General features: G+C 52.8%; 1 protein-coding gene across 1 annotated transcript in view; it reads left to right on the top strand.

Annotated features, from left to right (window-relative positions):
• The first annotated feature begins 3115 nt into the window (after window positions 1-3115).
• Window positions 3116-18549, top strand: part of pelo (pelota mRNA surveillance and ribosome rescue factor) — a 19674-nt gene continuing 4240 nt past the window's right edge. The window contains exons 1-5 of the mRNA XM_038780350.1: window positions 3116-3238; window positions 5188-5280; window positions 5950-6100; window positions 11622-11712; window positions 13827-13990. Of these exons, the coding sequence (XP_038636278.1) occupies window positions 3198-3238; window positions 5188-5280; window positions 5950-6100; window positions 11622-11712; window positions 13827-13990 (540 nt within the window). The 5' untranslated portion in view covers window positions 3116-3197. The remainder of the gene's footprint in view (window positions 3239-5187; window positions 5281-5949; window positions 6101-11621; window positions 11713-13826; window positions 13991-18549) is intronic.

Below are 18549 nucleotides of genomic sequence, written 5' to 3'. Positions count from 1 at the left end.
AGGCTTCGGGCACGCTGACCCATGGCCCAGGCCTCGGCCCCCACCTGCACAGAATGGCCCAGGCCTCGGCCCCCTCCTGCACAGAATGGCCCAGGCCTCGGCCCCCTCCTGCACAGAATGACCCAGGCCTTGGCCCCCGCCTGCACAGAATGGCCCAGGCCTCGGCCCCCGCCTGCACAGAATGACCCAGGCTTCGGGCACGCTGACCCATGGCCAAGACCGACGTCCCCATTGCCTCCACCGCAGACGCCACCCGTGCGGTGTTGGCCTGGGTGGCAGGCATGGTCAGCACCACCTCCTGCTCCAGCACACGGTCGGACTCCTCCACCTGCCCCTGGCGGTGCTGGATGCTCCCCGACATCCCCTCATGTAGTCCCTGACTCTGCGACTGCATCTCCACAATCGATGGACCGTCCGTTCCAGAAACCCCAAAACCAGTCTGGTCGGCAGCGAGTCCCCGGAGTCGGCCTGTCCTCCGACCGTCCGGCCCCCTCGGGGGTTCCTACCTCCACCAGCTGTACCGGAGCAGCTGTGTGGTGATCACCGGATAGTGTCCCAGGAGCCTCTTCACTATAGTGCCTGATCGAGGTGAGTGTCACAGGGATAGTGGACGGGTGTTGGAGACAGTGGTGACAGGAAGTCAGTGTCCTCCTCCGACCCCGAGCTTTGGGGTGTCCTGGGATTCGGGTCGGTGGCTTCCGTGTGATGGAACCATCAATTCACGAGACACGTGCTTTAAGATATGAACAGTGGTTTTAATCTACTTACTACAGAACAAGCCTGTTACCCGTTGAACTCTCGGTGAACTGCAGGCTGGCTCTGGACACGGTTATTTATACAGCAAGTCCAGTGGGAGGAGCTGTGGGCGGAGCCAAGGGTGGAGCCCTGTACAAACTCCTGAGCATTCCCAGAGCTACTCCCCCTAGTGGTCGGATAACGCTACTGCGCTTACAATGGTATTGGTAAATACAGTGTGAATTACTACGTTACATTCACCACATTCACCCCCTGCAGAAAAATCAAGTCCGGCGACGGTGGTGGTCTACAAAGTCAGTCTGTCCGGTGGTTGAACTGTCCGCTGTGATCTGCGGAGCACCGGGGTTGCAGCCTCTTGCGGTGGCTGGATGGGTGTAGTGTGCTGGGGTACGATGGCGGACTCCAGGGAGGGTTGTGTCCGAGCTTCATACTCTCCTGGTTCGACCGGGGACTGGGGGCGCTGGGGGCTGGCCGGCGCGGGGGCGCGGAACTGGTGGAGTGAGCTCGTGGGCTGGGGAGCGCGAGGGGGCGGCAGCATGGGGTGTAGGGTGAGGGGTCCTTCTGTGGGGGTAGAGGGGGCGCTGGATCCGGCGGGTGCCAGATCCCGGAGGGATACTGAGTCCTGACGGCCGTCAGGGAACTCGACGAAGGCGTACTGGGGGTTGGAGTGAAGCAGGCGCACCTTCTCAACAAGGGGGTTGGTTTTGTGCGCCCTGACGTGTTTCCTCAGGAGTACCGGGCCTGGTGTCCTCAGCCATGCCGGAAGTGAGACCCCAGTGGTAGTGCCCCTGGGAAAAATGAAGAGCCTCTCGTGGGGGATCTGATTGGTCGCTGTGCATAAGAGGGACCTAATAGCGTGCAGCGCGTCTGGGAGGACTTCCTGCCACTGGGAGACTTGGAGCTTTCTAGACCGGAGGGTCAGTAGGATGGTCTTCCAGACCGTCGCGTTCTCCCTCTCCACCTGCCCGTTCCCCCGGGGTTGTAGCTGGTAGTCCTGCTCGAGGCGATACCCTTGTCGAGCAGGTACTGACGCAGCTCGTCGCTCATGAAGGACGAACCCCGGTCGCTGTGTACGTAGCTGGGGAAACCAAACAGGGTGAAGATACTATGCAGGGCCCTAATGACTGTGTGGGAGGTCATGTTGGGGCATGGGATAGCGAATGGGAAACGGGAGAACTCATCTACGACGTTTAGAAAGTAAACGTTCTTGTTAGTTGAGGGGAGTGGCCCTTTGAAATCAATCGCGAGGCGTTCAAAGGGCCTAGAAGCCTTGACCAGGTGGGCCCTGATGGTCTATAGAAGTGCGTTTTGCACTCTGCACAGATTGGGCAATTCCTGGTGACCGCTTTTACCTCCTCTTTCACCTCTCCTATCACCTCGGACTCCATGCACAACTTCCCACTACTGTCCTTGACTGGCCCTACTCGTACCCTCGTCATTCTTTTATTCCTGACATATCTATAGAAAGCTTTAGGGTTATCCTTGATCCTACCTGCCAAAGACTTCTCATGTCCTCGCTTGGCTCTTCTTAGCTCTCTCTTTAGATCCTTCCTAGCTAACTTGTAACTCTCGAGCGCCCTAACTCAATCTTCACGTCTCAGAAGATACAAGGTGGCACGGTGGGATGGGAGGGTGGTAGCCCAGTGGTTAGCACTGTAGCTTCACAGCTCCAGGGTCCCAGGTTCGATTCCCGGCTTGGGTCACTGTCTGTGTGGAGTCTGCACGTTCTCCCCGTGTCTGCATGGGTTTCCTCCGGGTGCTCCAGTTTCTTCCCACAAGTCCCGAAAGACGTGCTGTCAGGTGAATTGGACATTCTGAATTCCCCCTCCGTGTACCCGAACAGGCGCCGGAATGTGGCGACTAGGGGATTTTCACAGTAACTTCATTGCAGTGTCCGACTTGTGACGATAATGAAGATTAGGATAGGGTTCAGGGTCTGAAGTTGTTGAACTCGATGTTGATGTTGAGAGCAGAAAGGCGGAGCCGAGCGAGGACAGTGTGTGCCCGGAGGAGCCAGCCAATCGGGAATGGTGAGTGGCAGGAGCCGGGGCAGGGGGCACGCTTGCAATCTGAGCCACCCAGACGGCGTTCCATCCCCGCCGGGTGGATGCTGACGGTTTGGGTTGAGAGTGTGTCTCCAGTCCCACTACTGGACTGTGTTTGTGTTGAGGTGTTGCTGCCATTTGGGGCTTTGGGGAGAATCAATCATGGCGGCCGCTGCGGCGCCTTGACCAAAGATGGCCTCCTGTCCTCACTGCGCACGCGCGGTTCCTACCTGGGCGGGGGGAGTGCCCCGCCCAGCCCGTCAGAAAGATGGCGGAGCCTCTATTCGTCACAGTTTCCACTGCCAGGACGCAATGCGCCGTCATTCTGTGAGGTGGTGAAGCGGTGGCTGCCGGGCCGGGTTTGGGAGGACCGGCTGGAGTCTGGGAGTCAGCAGCATGAAGTTGCTCAGCAAACTGATCGACAGGGACAACTCGGGGTGAGGGGTCACCCTGGCAACTTGGGGGAGGGGGGTGTCACTCTGGCAACGAGGGGGGAGGGGGTGTCACTCTGGCAACGGGGGGGGAGGGGGTGTCACTGGAAACAGGGGGGAAGGGGGTGTCACTCTGGCAACGGGGGAGGGGGTGTCACTCTGGCAACGGGGGGGAGGGGTTGTCACCCTGGCAACGGGGGGGGGTGTCACCCTGGCAACGGGGGGGGTGTCACCCTGGCAACGGGGGGGGAGGGGGTGTCACCCTGGCAACGGGGGGGGGAGGGGGTGTCACTCTGGCAACGGGGGGGGGGAGGGGGTGTCACCCTGGCAACGGGGGGGGAGGGGGTGTCACTCTGGCAACGGGGGGGGAGGGGGTGTCACCCTGGCAACGGGGGGGAGGGGGTGTCACCCTGGCAACGGGGGGGGGGAGGGGGTGTCACCCTGGCAACAGGGGGGAGGGGGTGTCACCCTGGCAACGGGGGGGAGGGGGTGTCACCCTGGCAACGGGGGGGGAGGGGATGTCACCCTGGCAACGGGGGGGGAGGGGTGTCACCCTGGCAACGGGGGGGGAGGGGGTGTCACCCTGGCAATGGGGGGGGAGGGGGTGTCACTGGCAACGGGGGGGAGGGGTGTCACCCTGGCAACGGGGGGGGAGGGGGTGTCACCCTGGCAACGAGGGGGGGAGGGGGTGTCACCCTGGCAACAGGGGGGGAGGGGGGTGTCACCTTGGCAGGTGGTCACCTGGCAATGGGGGTGGGGGGTCATCGCCCTGGCAACGGGGAGGGGGGTCATCACCCTGGCAATGGGGGAGGGGGATCATCACCCTGGCAATGGGGGAGGGGGGTCATCACCCTGGCAACGGGGGAGGGGGGTCCACCCTGGCAACGGGGGAGGGGGGTCATCACCCTGGCAACGGGGGAGGGGGGGTCATCACCCTGGCAACGGGGGAGGGGGGGTCATCACCCTGGCAACGGGGGAGGGGTGGTCATCACCCTGGCAACGGGGGAGGGGGGTCATCACCCTGGCAACGGGGGAGGGGGTCATCACCCTGGCAACAGCGGAGGGGGGGTCATCACCCTGGCAACAGGGGGTCATCACCCTGGCAACGGGGGAGGGGGGCCATCACCCTGGCAACGGGGGGGTCATCACCCTGGCAATGGGGGAGGGGGGGTCATCACCCTGGCAACGGGGGAGGGGGGTCATCACCCTGGCAACGGGGGAGGGGGTCATCACCCTGGCAACGGGGGAGGGGGGTCATCCTGGTCACTGAGGGTATCAGAAAATCGTGGAATGTTAATCCGGTATTTGCCGAATCGGGAAGAGCGCTGATCAGGCTTCACGCCTGTATCCGCGGGGAGGGGGGTGGGGGGGGAGGTTGTGCAGGGGGGGGGGGGGGGGGTGTGGAGGTTTCTGAGGCTAATATGCCCTCCATCATGCCCTCCGTATCCGAGACCCCAGGAATCCTGACGTATTTCCACCGTTCGCCCTTTTAGTTTTCACTTGGACAGGATGTGGGTGTCCCTGGCCGGGACAGGCATTTACTCCCCATTCCTAACTGCCCCTCGAGAAGGTGGTGGGTGAGCTGCCATCTTGGAGCCGCTGCAGTCCCGTGTGGCGTAGGTACACCCACAGTGCTGTTAGGGAGGGAGTTCCGGGATTCTGACCCAGCGACAGTGATGGAACGGCCGATATGTTTCCCAGTCAGGGTGGTGATGATGGTGGGCGGGGGCTCGGAGGGGAGACTTGCCGGCGGTGAGTGTTCCCCGTGCCTCTGCTGCCCCTTGTCCCTCTCGGTGGGGGAGGTGGTGGGTTTGGAAGGTGCTGTCGAAGGAGCCTCGGCGAGTGGCTGCCGTGCATCTTGTAGACGGGACACACGGCTGCCGCTATGCGTCGGTGGGGGGGGGAGCGGGTGTGGAACCCTCTTGACTGTCATGTTTGTCCTGTCCCTCCCACAGCCAGATAACACTGATGCCCGAGGAAGCAGAAGACATGTGGCACACCTACAACCTACTCCAGATCAAGGACAGCCTGCGGGCATCCACCTTCCGGTAAGGGCCAGGCAGTGGGGTTGGGGGGTGCTGCCTGGTGGTGGGGGGGGGGGGGGGGGGGGGGGGGGAGCAGCCAAGTCCCACCCTCGGTCCTGCTCACACCTCCACAGTCAGCAAACCCGATTCATGTGTCACCTTTTGATTCAGTAAAACTGGCCCTCGATGCTTCACAGCAGCTGCCATCGAGGTCACTCTGACCCGGAGGTACCTAAGGAGATAGCGACGGGGGACTACTGGCTCTGACAAAGAGCTCACTCCTGAAGGAGTGTCTTCGAGAGGTGGAGGTAGAGGGGGAGGGAGAGCGAGGGGAGAGGGAGAGCGTGGGTGGCTGATGAGTGAATGGAGATGTGCTACGAGCCTGGTCACAGTGAGGGGGGAGGGGGGGACTTCAGTTTCCGGAGGCCAGAACGGACGAGCAGCCGGGAGTGGTTTGCGATGGCCACGTTTGGGGGTGACAGAGGGCAAACACAATCCCGAACAGACACACACACACAATGATGCAGACGCACACTCCCTACAATTCATCAGCAGAGTTTGTGTGTCCCTTGTTGCCCCGTTAGCCTGTCCCGGGCCTCCCAAGACGAATCTGGGCCCATTTCGTATCAGGCCGAGATACAGCCGGGGTCTGTCCTGATGTGCGATCGCTCAACGCTGATGCCTCCTTTGCAGGAAGGTGCAGACGGAGTCTTCGACCGGCAGCGTGGGGAGTAACCGGGTGCGGACCACACTCACCATCTGTGTGGAGACAATTGACTTTGATGCCCAGGCCTGCATGCTCCGTGTGAAAGGGACCAACATTCAGGAGAATGATTATGTGAAGGTGAGGAGAGACCTGTGAGATTTATATATAGAACAACTGATCCCCGGGAGTAAGTTACAGACTGGAATCTAATCGAGGGGTTCGGAGTGGTTTATATATAGAATAACAGATACCCGGGAGTGAGTTACAGACTGGAATCTAATCGAGGGGTTCAGGGTGGTTTATATATAGAATAACAGATACCCGGGAGTGAGTTACAGACTGGAATCTAATCGAGGGGTTCGGGATGGTTTATATATAGAATGACAGATACCCGGGAGTGAGTCACAGACTGGAATCTAATCGAGGGGTTTAGGTTGGTTTATATATAGAATAACAGATACCCGGGAGTGAGTTACAGACTGGAATCTAATCGAGGGGTTCGGGATGGTTTATATATAGAATAACAGATACCCGGGAGTGAGTCACAGAGTGGAATCTAATCGAGGGTTCGGTGTGGATTATATATAGAATAACAGATACCCGGGAGTGAGTTACAGACTGGAATCTAATCGAGGGGTTCAGGATGGTTTATATATAGAATAACAGATACCCGGGAGTGAGTCACAGACTGGAATCTAATCGAGGGCTTCGGGGTGGTTTATATACAGAATAACGGATACCCGGGAGTGAGTTACAGACTAGAATCTAATCGAGGGGTTTGGGGTAGTTTACATATAGAATAACAGATACCCGGGAGTGAGTTACAGACTGGAATCTAATCAAGGGGTTCGGGATGGTTTATATATAGAATAACAGATACCCGAAAGTGAGTCACAGACTGGAATCTAATCGAGGGGTTCGGGTTGGTTTATATATAGAATAACAGATACCCGGGAGTGAGTCACAGACTGGAATCTAATCGAGGGGTTCGGGATGGTTTATATATAGAATAACAGATAAACCGGGAGCGAGTCACAGACTGGAATCTAATTGAGGGGTTCAGGATGGTTTATATATAGAATAACAGATACCCGGGAGTGAGTTACAGACTGGAATCTAATCGAGGGGTTCGGGTTGGTTTATATATAGAATAACAGATACCCGGGAGTGAGTTACAGACTGGAATCTAATCGAGGGGTTTGGGTAGTTTATATATAGAATAACAGATACCCGGGAGTGAGTCACAGACTGGAATCTAATCGAGGGGTTCGGGATGGTTTATATATAGAATAACAGATAAACCGGGAGCGAGTCACAGACTGGAATCTAATCGAGGGTTTTGGGGTGGTTTATATATAGAATAACAGATACCCGGGAGTGAGTTACAGACTGGAATCTAATCGAGGGGTTCGGGTTGGTTTATATATAGAATAACAGATACCCGGGAGTGAGTCACAGACTGGAATCTAATCGAGGGGTTCGGGATGGTTTATATATAGAATAACAGATACCCGGGAGTGAGTTACAGACTGGAATCTAATCGAGGGGTTCAGGGTGGTTTATATATAGAATAACAGATACCCGGGAGTGAGTCACAGTTTAGAATCTAATCGAGGGGTTCAGGGTGGTTTATATATAGAATAACAGATACCCGGGAGAGAGTTACAGACTGGAATCTAATCCAGGGGTTCGGGTTGGTTTATGTATAGAATAACAGATACCCGGGAGTGAGTTACGGACTGGAATCTAATCCAGGTGTTCGGGGTGGTTTATATATAGAATAACAAATACCCGGGAGTGAGTTACAGACTGGAATCTAATCGAGGGGTTCGGGTTGGTTTATATATAGAATAACAGATACCCGGGAGTGAGTCACAGACTGGAATCTAATCGAGGGGTTCGGGATGGTTTATATATACAATAACAGATACGCGGGAGCGAATCACAGACTGGAATCTAATCGAGGGGTTCAGGATGGTTTATATATAGAATAACAGATACCCGGGAGTGAGTCACAGACTGGAATCTAATCGAGGGCTTCGGGGTGGTTTATATACAGAATAACGGATACCCGGGAGTGAGTTACAGACTGGAATCTAATCAAGGGGTTCGGGTTGGTTTATATATAGAATAACAGATACCCGGGAGTGAGTTACAGACTGGAATCTAATCAAGGGGTTCGGATGGTTTATATATAGAATAACAGATACCCGGGAGTGAGTCACAGACTGGAATCTAATCGAGGGGTTCGGGATGGTTTATATATAGAATAACAGATACCCGGGAGTGAGTCACAGACTGGAATCTAATCGAGGGGTTTAGGTTGGTTTACATATAGAATAACAGATACCCGGGAGTGAGTTACAGACTGGAATCTAATCGAGGGGTTCGGGATGGTTTATATATAGAATAACAGATACCCGGGAGTGAGTCACAGACTGGAATCTAATCGAGGGTTCGGGGTGGATTATATATAGAATAACAGATACCCGGGAGTGAGTTACAGACTGGAATCTAATCGAGGGGTTCAGGATGGTTTATATATAGAATAACAGATACCTGGGAGTGAGTCACAGACTGGAATCTAATCGAGGGGTTCGGGGTGGTTTATATACAGAATAACAGATACCCGGGAGTGAGTTACAGACTGGAATCTAATCGAGGGGATTGGGGTAGTTTATATATAGAATAACAGATACCCCGGAGTGAGTTACAGACTGCAATCTAATCGAGGGTTTTGGGGTGGTTTATATATAGAATAACAGATACCCGGGAGTGAGTTACAGACTGGAATCTAATCGAGGGGTTCGGGGTGGTTTATATATAGAAAAACAGATACCCGGGAGTGAGTTACAGACTGGAATCTAATCGAGGGGTTCAGGGTGGTTTATATATAGAATAACAGATACCCGGGAGTGAGTTACAGACTGGAATCTAATCGAGGGGTTCGGGTTGGTTTATATATAGAATAACAGATACCCGGGAGTGAGTTACAGACTGGAATCTAATCGAGGGGTTCGGGGTGGTTATATATAGAATAACAGATACCAGGGAGTGTGTTACAGACTGGAATCTAATCGAGGGGTTCGGGGTGGTTTCTATATAGAATAACAGATACCCGGGAGTGAGTCACAGTCTAGAATCTAATCGAGGGGTTTAGGGTGGTTTATATATAGAATAACAGATACCCGGGAGAGAGTTACAGACTGGAATCTAATCGAGGGGTTCAGGGTGGTTTATATATAGAATAACAGATACCCGGGAGTGAGTTACAGACTGCAATCTCATCGAGGGTTTTGGGGTGGTTTATATATAGAATAACAGATACCCGGGAGTGAGTTACAGACTGGAATCTAATCGAGGGGTTCGGGGTGGTTTATATATAGAAAAACAGATACCCGGGAGTGAGTTACAGACTGGAATCTAATCCAGGGGTTCGGGTTGGTTTATATATAGAATAACAGATACCCGGGAGTGAGTTACGGACTGGAATCTAATCCAGGTGTTCGGGGTGGTTTATATATAGAATAACAAATACCCGGGAGTGAGTTACAGACTGGAATCTAATCGAGGGGTTTGGGGTGGTTTATATATAGAATAACTGATACCTGGGAGTGAGTTACAGACTGGAATCTAATCGAGGGGTTCGGGTTGGTTTATATATAGAATAACAGATACCCGGGAGTGAGTCACAGACTGGAATCTAATCGAGGGGTTCGGGATGGTTTATATATACAATAACAGATACCCGGGAGCGAGTCACAGACTGGAATCTAATCGAGGGGTTCAGGATGGTTTATATATAGAATAACAGATACCCGGGAGTGAGTCACAGACTGGAATCTAATCGAGGGCTTCGGGGTGGTTTATATACAGAATAACGGATACCCGGGAGTGAATTACAGACTGGAATCTAATCGAGGGGTTTGGGGTAGTTTATATATAGAATAACAGATACCCCGGAGTGAGTTACAGACTGCAATCTAATCGAGGGTTTTGGGGTGGTTTATATATAGAATAACAGATACCCGGGAGTGAGTTACAGACTGGAATCTAATCGATTTGTTCGGGTTGGTTTATATATAGAATAACAGATACCCGGGAGTGAGTTACAGACTGGAATCTAATCAAGGGGTTCGGGATGGTTTATATATAGAATAACAGATACCCGGGAGTGAGTCACAGACTGGAATCTAATCGAGGGGTTCGGGATGGTTTATATATAGAATAACAGATACCCGGGAGTGAGTTACAGACTGGAATCTAATCGATTGGTTCGGGTTGGTTTATATATAGAATAACAGATACCCGGGAGTGAGTTACAGACTGGAATCTAATCAAGGGGTTCGGGATGGTTTATATATAGAATAACAGATACCCGGGAGTGAGTCACAGACTGGAATCTAATCGAGGGGTTCGGGGTGGTTTATATACAGAATAACAGATACCCGGGAGTGAGTTACAGACTGGAATCTAATCGAGGGGATTGGGGTAGTTTATATATAGAATAACAGATACCCCGGAGTGAGTTACAACTGCAATCTAATCGAGGGTTTTGGGGTGGTTTATATATAGAATAACAGATACCCGGGAGTGAGTTACAGACTGGAATCTAATCGAGGGGTTCGGGTTGGTTTATATATAGAATAACAGATACCCGGGAGTGAGTTACAGACTGGAATCTAATCGAGGGGTTCGGGGTGGTTGATATATAGAATAACAGATACCCGGGAGTGAGTTACAGACTGGAATCTAATCGAGGGGTTCAGGGTGGTTTATATGTAGAATAACAGATACCCGGGAGAGAGTTACAGACTGGAATCTAATCGAGGGGTTCAGGGTGGTTTATATATAGAATAACAGATACCCGGGAGTGAGTTACAGACTGGAATCTAATCCAGGGGTTCGGGTTGGTTTATATATAGAATAACAGATCCCCGGGAGTGAGTTACAGACTGGAATCTAATCCAGGTGTTCGGGGTGGTTTATATATAGAATAACAGATACCCGGGAGTGAGTCACAGACTGGAATCTAATCGAGGTGTTCGGGATGGTTTATATACAGAATAACAGATACCCGGGAGTGAGTTACAGACTGGAATCTAATCGAGGGGTTTGGGGTGGTTTATATATAGAATACCAGATACCCGGGAGTGAGTTACAGACTGGAATCTAATCGAGGAGTTCGGGGTGGTTTATATATTGAATAACAGATACCCGGGAGTGAGTCACAGACTGGAATCTAATCGAGGGGTTTGTGGTGGTTTATATACAGAATAACAGATACCCGGGAGTGAGTTACAGACTGGAATCTAATCGTGGGGTTTGGGGTGGTTTATATATAGAATAACAGATACCCGGGAGTGAGTTACAGACTGGAATCTAATCGAGGGGTTCGGGATGGTTTATATACAGAATAACAGATACCCGGGAGTGAGTTACAGACTGGAATCTAATCGAGGGGTTTGGGGTGGTTTATATATATAATACCAGATACCCGGGAGTGAGTTACAGACTGGAATCTAATCGAGGAGTTCGGGGTGGTTTATATATAGAATAACAGATACCCGGGAGTGAGTTACAGACTGGAATCTAATCGAGCGGTTCGGGAGGAGAGGGTTTGTACACTGAGTGACTGATGCTCCCTCTTTCATTGCAGATGGGGGCCTATCACACAATTGAGCTGGAGCTGAATCGGAAGTTTACACTGGCAAAGAAACTGTGGGACAGTGTGGTGCTGGAGCGAATCGGTGTGTGTTCTGTGAAGGTGGTGTTCCCTCCATCAGCACCCACGCCTTGTCCATTCCCCACCGTTCCCATCCTCCTCAACCCCTTTTATATTCATGATTCCCTGGACAAAAGTCCAGGCCCATCCCTAATTACCCCTCAATGGGGAGGCTTGGAGGGGGGGCCTTGCCGGTGGTGGGTGTTCCCCGTGCCTCTGCTGCCCCTTGTCCTTCTCGGTAGGAGAGGTGGCGGGTTTGGAAGGTGCTGTCGAAGGAGCCTCGGCGAGTGGCTGCCGTGCATCTTGTAGACGGGACACACGGCTGCCGCTGTGCGTCGGTGGGGGAGGAAGCGGATGTGGACGGTGGGGGTGAGCGTGTCGATCGAGCGGGAGCTGCTTTGTCCTGGATGGTGTCGAGCTTCTCGAGCTTTATTGGGAGCCGCACCCATCCAGGCAAGTGGAGAGGGTCCCATCACACTCCTGACTTGTGTCCTTGTAGATGTTGGACAGGCTTTGGGGGGAGTCAGGAGGTGAGTTACTCTCCGCAGGATTCCCAGCCTCTGACCTGCTCTGGGAGCCGCAGTGTTTATATGGCTGGGTCCAGTTCAGTTTCTGATCAATGGCAACCCGCAGGATGTTGATTGTGGGGGATTGAGTGATGGTAATGCCATTGAATGTCAAGGGGGGAGATAGTTTGATTCTCCCTTGTTGGAAATGGTCATTTCCTGGCAGTTGTGTGGGGCGAATGTGAGGCTGGAACTCGCAACCAGAGTGGAGGGAAGGTCTTACGAGGAAAGGCTCAGGGACTTGAGGTTGTTTTCGTTAGAGAGGAGAAGGCTGAGAGGTGACTTAATAGAGACATATAAGATAGTCAGAGGGTTAGATAGGGTGGACAGTGAGAGTCTTTTTCCTCGGATGGTGATGACCAACATGAGGGGACATAGCTTTAAATTGAGGGGTGAGAGATATAGGACAGATATCAGAGGCAGTTTCTTTACTCAGAGAGTAGTAGGGGTGTGGAACACCCTGCTTGCAACAGTAGTAGACTCGCCAACTTTAAGGGCATTTAAGTGGTCACTGGATAGACATATGGATGAAAATGGAATAGTGTCGGTCAGATAGGCTTCAGATGGTTTCACAGGTCGGCGCAACATCGAGGGCCGAAGGGCCCGTACTGCGCTGTAGTGTTCTATGTTCTATGAATAGAAATCGGAATCTCCTGAGATACGGCAGATATTGCAACTGAATTGAACAGTCGGTTGTGTTTGAACAGAGTTGCAAATCTCACTTGCTGGATTCCCAGCCCTGTAACGTAACCATGACATTCGGCCCATCGAGTCTGCTCTGCCATTCAATGAGACTGTGACTGACCCTCAATTCGCACCTCCCGGCTCGTCCCCGTAACCCTCGATCCCTGTGTCTCAGCCTTAAACGTAGTTAACGACCCGCCTCCAGAGCTCTCCGCAGCACAGAATGCCACAGATTCACTAATAATAATAATGATAATCTTCATTGTCACAAGTCAGCTGACATTAACGCTGCAATGAAGTTACTGTGAAAAGCCCCTAGTCGCCACACTCCGGCGCCTGTTCGGGTGCACAGAGGGAGAATTCAGAATGTCCAATTCACCCAACAAGCACGTCTTTCGGAACTTGTGGGAGGAAACCGGAGCCCCCGGAGGAAACCCACGGGGAGGACGTGCAGACTCCGCACAGACAGTGACCCAGCGGGGAATCGAACCTGGGACCCTGCAGCTGTGAAGCAAAAGTGCATTTTTTTTTCTTTCTTTATAAATTTAGATTACCCAATTCATTTTTTCCGAATAAGGGGCAATTTAGCGTGGCCAATCCACCTACCCTGCACATCTTTAGGTTGTGGGGGTGAAACCCACGCAAACACGGGGAGAATGTGCAAACTTCACACGGACAGTGACCCAGAGCCGGGATCGAACCTGGGACCTCGGTGCCGTCAGACAGCAGTGCTAACCACTGCGGCACCGTACTGCCCTCGAAGAGCAGAATTTCCTCCCTGTCTCTGCCTGGGGCCAGATCGGGATCTGAGGGCTGAAGGGCTCCCCTCTTGTTATCATCTTCTAGCTGACTGAGCAACGACCTGACGTCTCCTCTCCTCTGCCTCCAGAACAGGCCTGTGACCCCGGGTACAACGCGGACGTGGGGGCAGTCATCATGCAGGAGGGCCTGGCTCACATCTGTCTCGTCACGTCCAGCATGACAGTCCTCCGCGCCAAGGTGGAGACCACCATTCCTCGGAAGCGTAAAGGCAGCTGCACCCAGCACGACAAGGTACGTCCCACAGGGGGAAAGGACAGTGTATCTAACACACTGTGACACTGTCCCAGAGGGGGAAAGGACAGTGTATCTAACACACTGTGACACTGTCCCAGAGGGGGGAAAGGACAGTGTATCTAACACACTGTGACACTGTCCCAGAGGGGGAAAGGACAGTGTATCTAACACACTGTGACACTGTCCCAGAGGGGGGAAAGGACAGTGTATCTAACACACTGTGACACTGTCCCAGAGGGGGAAAGGACAGTGTATCTAACACACTGTGACACTGTCCCAGAGGGGGAAAGGACAGTGTATCTAACACACTGTGACACTGTCCCAGAGGGGGAAAGGACAGTGTATCTAACACACTGTGACACTGTCCCAGAGGGGGAAAGGACAGTGTATCTAACACACTGTGACACTGTCCCAGAGGGGGAAAGGACAGTGTATCTAACACACTGTGACACTGTCCCAGAGGGGGAAAGGACAGTGTATCTAACACACTGTGACACTTTCCCAGAGGGGGAAAGGACAGTGTATCTAACACACTGTGACACCCGGTCCCAGAGGGGGAAAGGACAGTGTATCTAACACACTGTGACACTGTCCCAGAGGGGGAAAGGACAGTGTATCTAACACACTGTGACACTGTCCCAGAGGGGGAAAGGACAGTGTATCTAACACACTGTGACACTGTCCCAGAGGGGGAAAGGACAGTGTATCTAACACACTGTGACATTGTCCCAGAGGGGGAAAGGACAGTGTATCTAACACACTGTGACACCCGGTCCCAGAGGGGGAAAGGACAGTGTATCTAACACACTGTGACACCCGGTCCCAGAGGGGGAAAGGACAGTGTATCTAACACACTGTGACACTGTCCCAGAGGGGGAAAGGACAGTGTATCTAACACACTGTAACACTGTCCTAGAGGGGGAAAGGACAGTGTATCTAACACACTGTGACACCCGGTCCCAGAGGGGGAAAGGACAGTGTATCTAACACACTGTGACACTGTCCCAGAGGGGGAAAGGACAGTGTGTCTTACACACTGTGACACTGTCCCAGAGGGGGAAAGGACAGTGTATCTAACACACTGTGACACTGTCCCAGAGGGGGAAAGGACAGTGTATCTAACACACTGTGACACCCGGTCCCAGAGGGGGAAAGGACAGTGTATCTAACACACTGTAACACTGTCCCAGAGGGGGAAAGGACAGTGTATCTAACACACTGTGACACTGTCCCAGAGGGGGAAAGGACAGTGTATCTAACACACTGTGACACTGTCCCAGAGGGGGAAAGGACAGTGTATCTAACACACTGTGACACCCGGTCCCAGAGGGGGAAAGAACAGTGTATCTAACACACTGTGACACTGTCCCAGAGGGGGAAAGGGCAGTGTATCTAACACAATGTGACACCCGGTCCCAGAGGGGGAAAGGACAGTGTATCTAACACACTGTGACACTGTCCCAGAGGGGGAAAGGACAGTGTATCTAACACACTGTGACACTGTCCCAGAGGGGGAAAGGACAGTGTATCTAACACACTGTGACACCCGGCCCCAGAGGGGGAAAGGACAGTGTATCTAACACACTGTGACACTGTCCCAGAGGGGGAAAGGACAGTGTATCTAACACACTGTAACACTGTCCCAGAGGGGGAAAGGACAGTGTATCTAACACACTGTGAAACCCGGTCCCATAGGGGGAAAGGACAGTGTATCTAACACACTGTGACACTGTCCCAGAGGGGGAAAGGACAGTGTATCTAACACACTGTGACACCCAGTCCCAGAGTGGGAAAGGACAGTGTATCTAACACACTGTGACACTGTCCCAGAGAGGGAAAGGACAGTGTATCTAACACACTGTGACACTGTCCCAGAGGGGGAAAGGACAGTGTATCTAACACACTGTGACACTGTCCCAGAGGGGGAAAGGACAGTGTATCTAACACACTGTGACACTGTCCCAGAGAGGGAAAGGACAGTGTATCTAACACACTGTGACACTGTCCCAGAGGGGGAAAGGACAGTGTATCTAACACACTGTGACACTGTCCCAGAGGGGGAAAGGACAGTGTATCTAACACACTGTGACACCCGGTCCCAGAGGGGGAAAGGACAGTGTATCTAACACACTGTGACACTGTCCCAGAGAGGGAAAGGACAGTGTATCTAACACACTGTGACACTGTCCCAGAGGGGGAAAGGACAGTGTATCTTAACACACTGTGACACCCGGTCCCAGAGGGTAAAAGGACAGTGTATCTAACACACTGTGACACCCGGTCCCAGAGGGGGAAAGGACAGTGTATCTAACACACTGTGACACTGTCCCAGAGGGGGAAAGGACAGTGTATCTAACACACTGTGACACTGTCCCAGAGGGGGATAGGACAGTGTTTCTAACACACTGTGACACTGTCCCAGAGGGGGAAAGGACAGTGTATCTAACACACTGTGACACTGTCCCAGAGGGGGAAAGGACAGTGTATCTAACACACTGTGACACTGTCCCAGAGGGGGAAAGGACAGTGTATCTAACACACTGTGACACCCGGTCCCAGAGGGGGAAAGGACAGTGTATCTGACACACTGTCACACTGTCCCAGAGGGGGAAAGGACAGTGTATCTAACACACTGTGACACCCGGTCCCAGAGGGGGAAAGGACAGTGTATCTAACACACTGTAACACTGTCCCAGAGGGGGAAAGGACAGTGTATCTAACACACTGTGACACTGTCCCAGAGGGGGAAAGGGCAGTGTATCTAACACACTGTGACACCCGGTCCCAGAGGGGGAAAGGACAGTGTATCGAACACACTGTGACACCCGGTCCCAGAGGGGGAAAGGACAGTGTATCTAACACACTGTGACACTGTCCCACAGGGGGAAAGGACAGTGTATCTAACACACTGTGACACTGTCCCAGAGGGGGAAAGGACAGTGTATCTAACACACTGTAACACTGTCCCAGAGGGGGAAAGGACAGTGTATCTAACATACTGTGACACCCGGTCCCAGAGGGGGAAAGGACAGTGTATCTAACACTCTGTGACACTGTCCCAGAGGGGGAAAGGACAATGTATCTAACACACTGTGACACTGTCCCAGAGGGGGAAAGGACAGTGTATCTAACACACTGTGACACCCGGTCCCAGAGGGGGAAAGGACAGTGTATCTAACACACTGTGACACTGTCCCAGAGGGGGAAAGGACAGTGTATCTAACACACTGTGACACTGTCCCAGAGGGGGAAAGGACAGTGTATCTAACACACTGTGACACCCGGTCCCAGAGGGGGAAAGGACAGTGTATCTAACACACTGTGACACTGTCCCAGAGGGGGAAAGGACAGTGTATCTAACACAATGTGACACTGTCCCAGAGGGGGAAAGGACAGTGTATCTAACACACTGTGACACTGTCCCAGAGGGGGAAAGGACAGTGTATCTAACACACTGTGACACTGTCCCAGAGGGGGAAAGGACAGTGTATCTAACACACTGTAACACTGTCCCAGATGGGGAAAGGACAGTGTATCTAACACACTGTGACACTGTCCCAGAGGGGGAAAGGACAGTGTATCTAACACACTGTGACACCCGGCCCCAGAGGGGGAAAGGACAGTGTATCTAACACACTGTGACACCCGGTCCCAGAGGGGGAAAGGACAGTGTATCTAACACACTGTGACACTGTCCCAGAGGGGGAAAGGACAGTGTATCTAACACACTGTGACACTGTCCCAGAGGGGGAAAGGACAGTGTATCTAACACACTGTGACACCCGGTCCCAGAGGGGGAAAGGACAGTGTATCTAACATACTGTGACACTGTCCCAGAGGGGGAAAGGACAGTGTATCTAACACACTGTGACACTCGGTCCCAGAGGGGGAAAGGACAGTGTATCTAACACACTGTGACACTCGGTCCCAGAGGGGGAAAGGACAGTGTATCTAACACACTGTGAGACTGTCCCAGAGGGGGAAAGGACAGTGTATCTAACACACTGTGACACCCGGTCCCAGAGGGGGAAAGGACAGTGTATCTAACACACTGTGACACTGTCCCAGAGGGGGAAAGGACAGTGTATCTAACACACTGTGACACCCCGGTCCCAGAGGGGGAAAGGACAGTGTATCTAACACACTGCGACACTGTCCCAGAGGGGGAAAGGACAGTGTGTCTAACACACTGTGACACTGTCCCAGAGGGGGAAAGGACAGTGTATCTAACACACTGTGACACTGTCCCAGAGGGGGAAAGGACAGTGTATCTAACACACTGTGACACTGTCCCAGAGGGGGAAAGGACAGTGTATCTAAAACACTGTGACACTGTCCCAGAGGGGGAAAGGACAGTGTATCTAACACACTGTGACACTGTCCCAGAGGGGGAAAGGACAGTGTATCTAACACACTGTGACACCCGGTCCCAGAGGGGGAAAGGACAGTGTATCTAACACACTGTGACACTGTCCCAGAGGGGGAAAGGACAGTGTATTTAACACACTGTGACACTGTCCCAGAGGGGGAAAGGACAGTGTATCTAACACACTGTG

This window comes from Scyliorhinus canicula, chromosome 20 (assembly GCF_902713615.1).
Source record: "Scyliorhinus canicula chromosome 20, sScyCan1.1, whole genome shotgun sequence".
Taxonomy (NCBI): domain Eukaryota; kingdom Metazoa; phylum Chordata; class Chondrichthyes; order Carcharhiniformes; family Scyliorhinidae; genus Scyliorhinus; species Scyliorhinus canicula.
The sequence above is the reverse complement of the archived record's forward strand: the minus strand, read 5'-3'. Positions and strand labels throughout refer to the sequence as shown.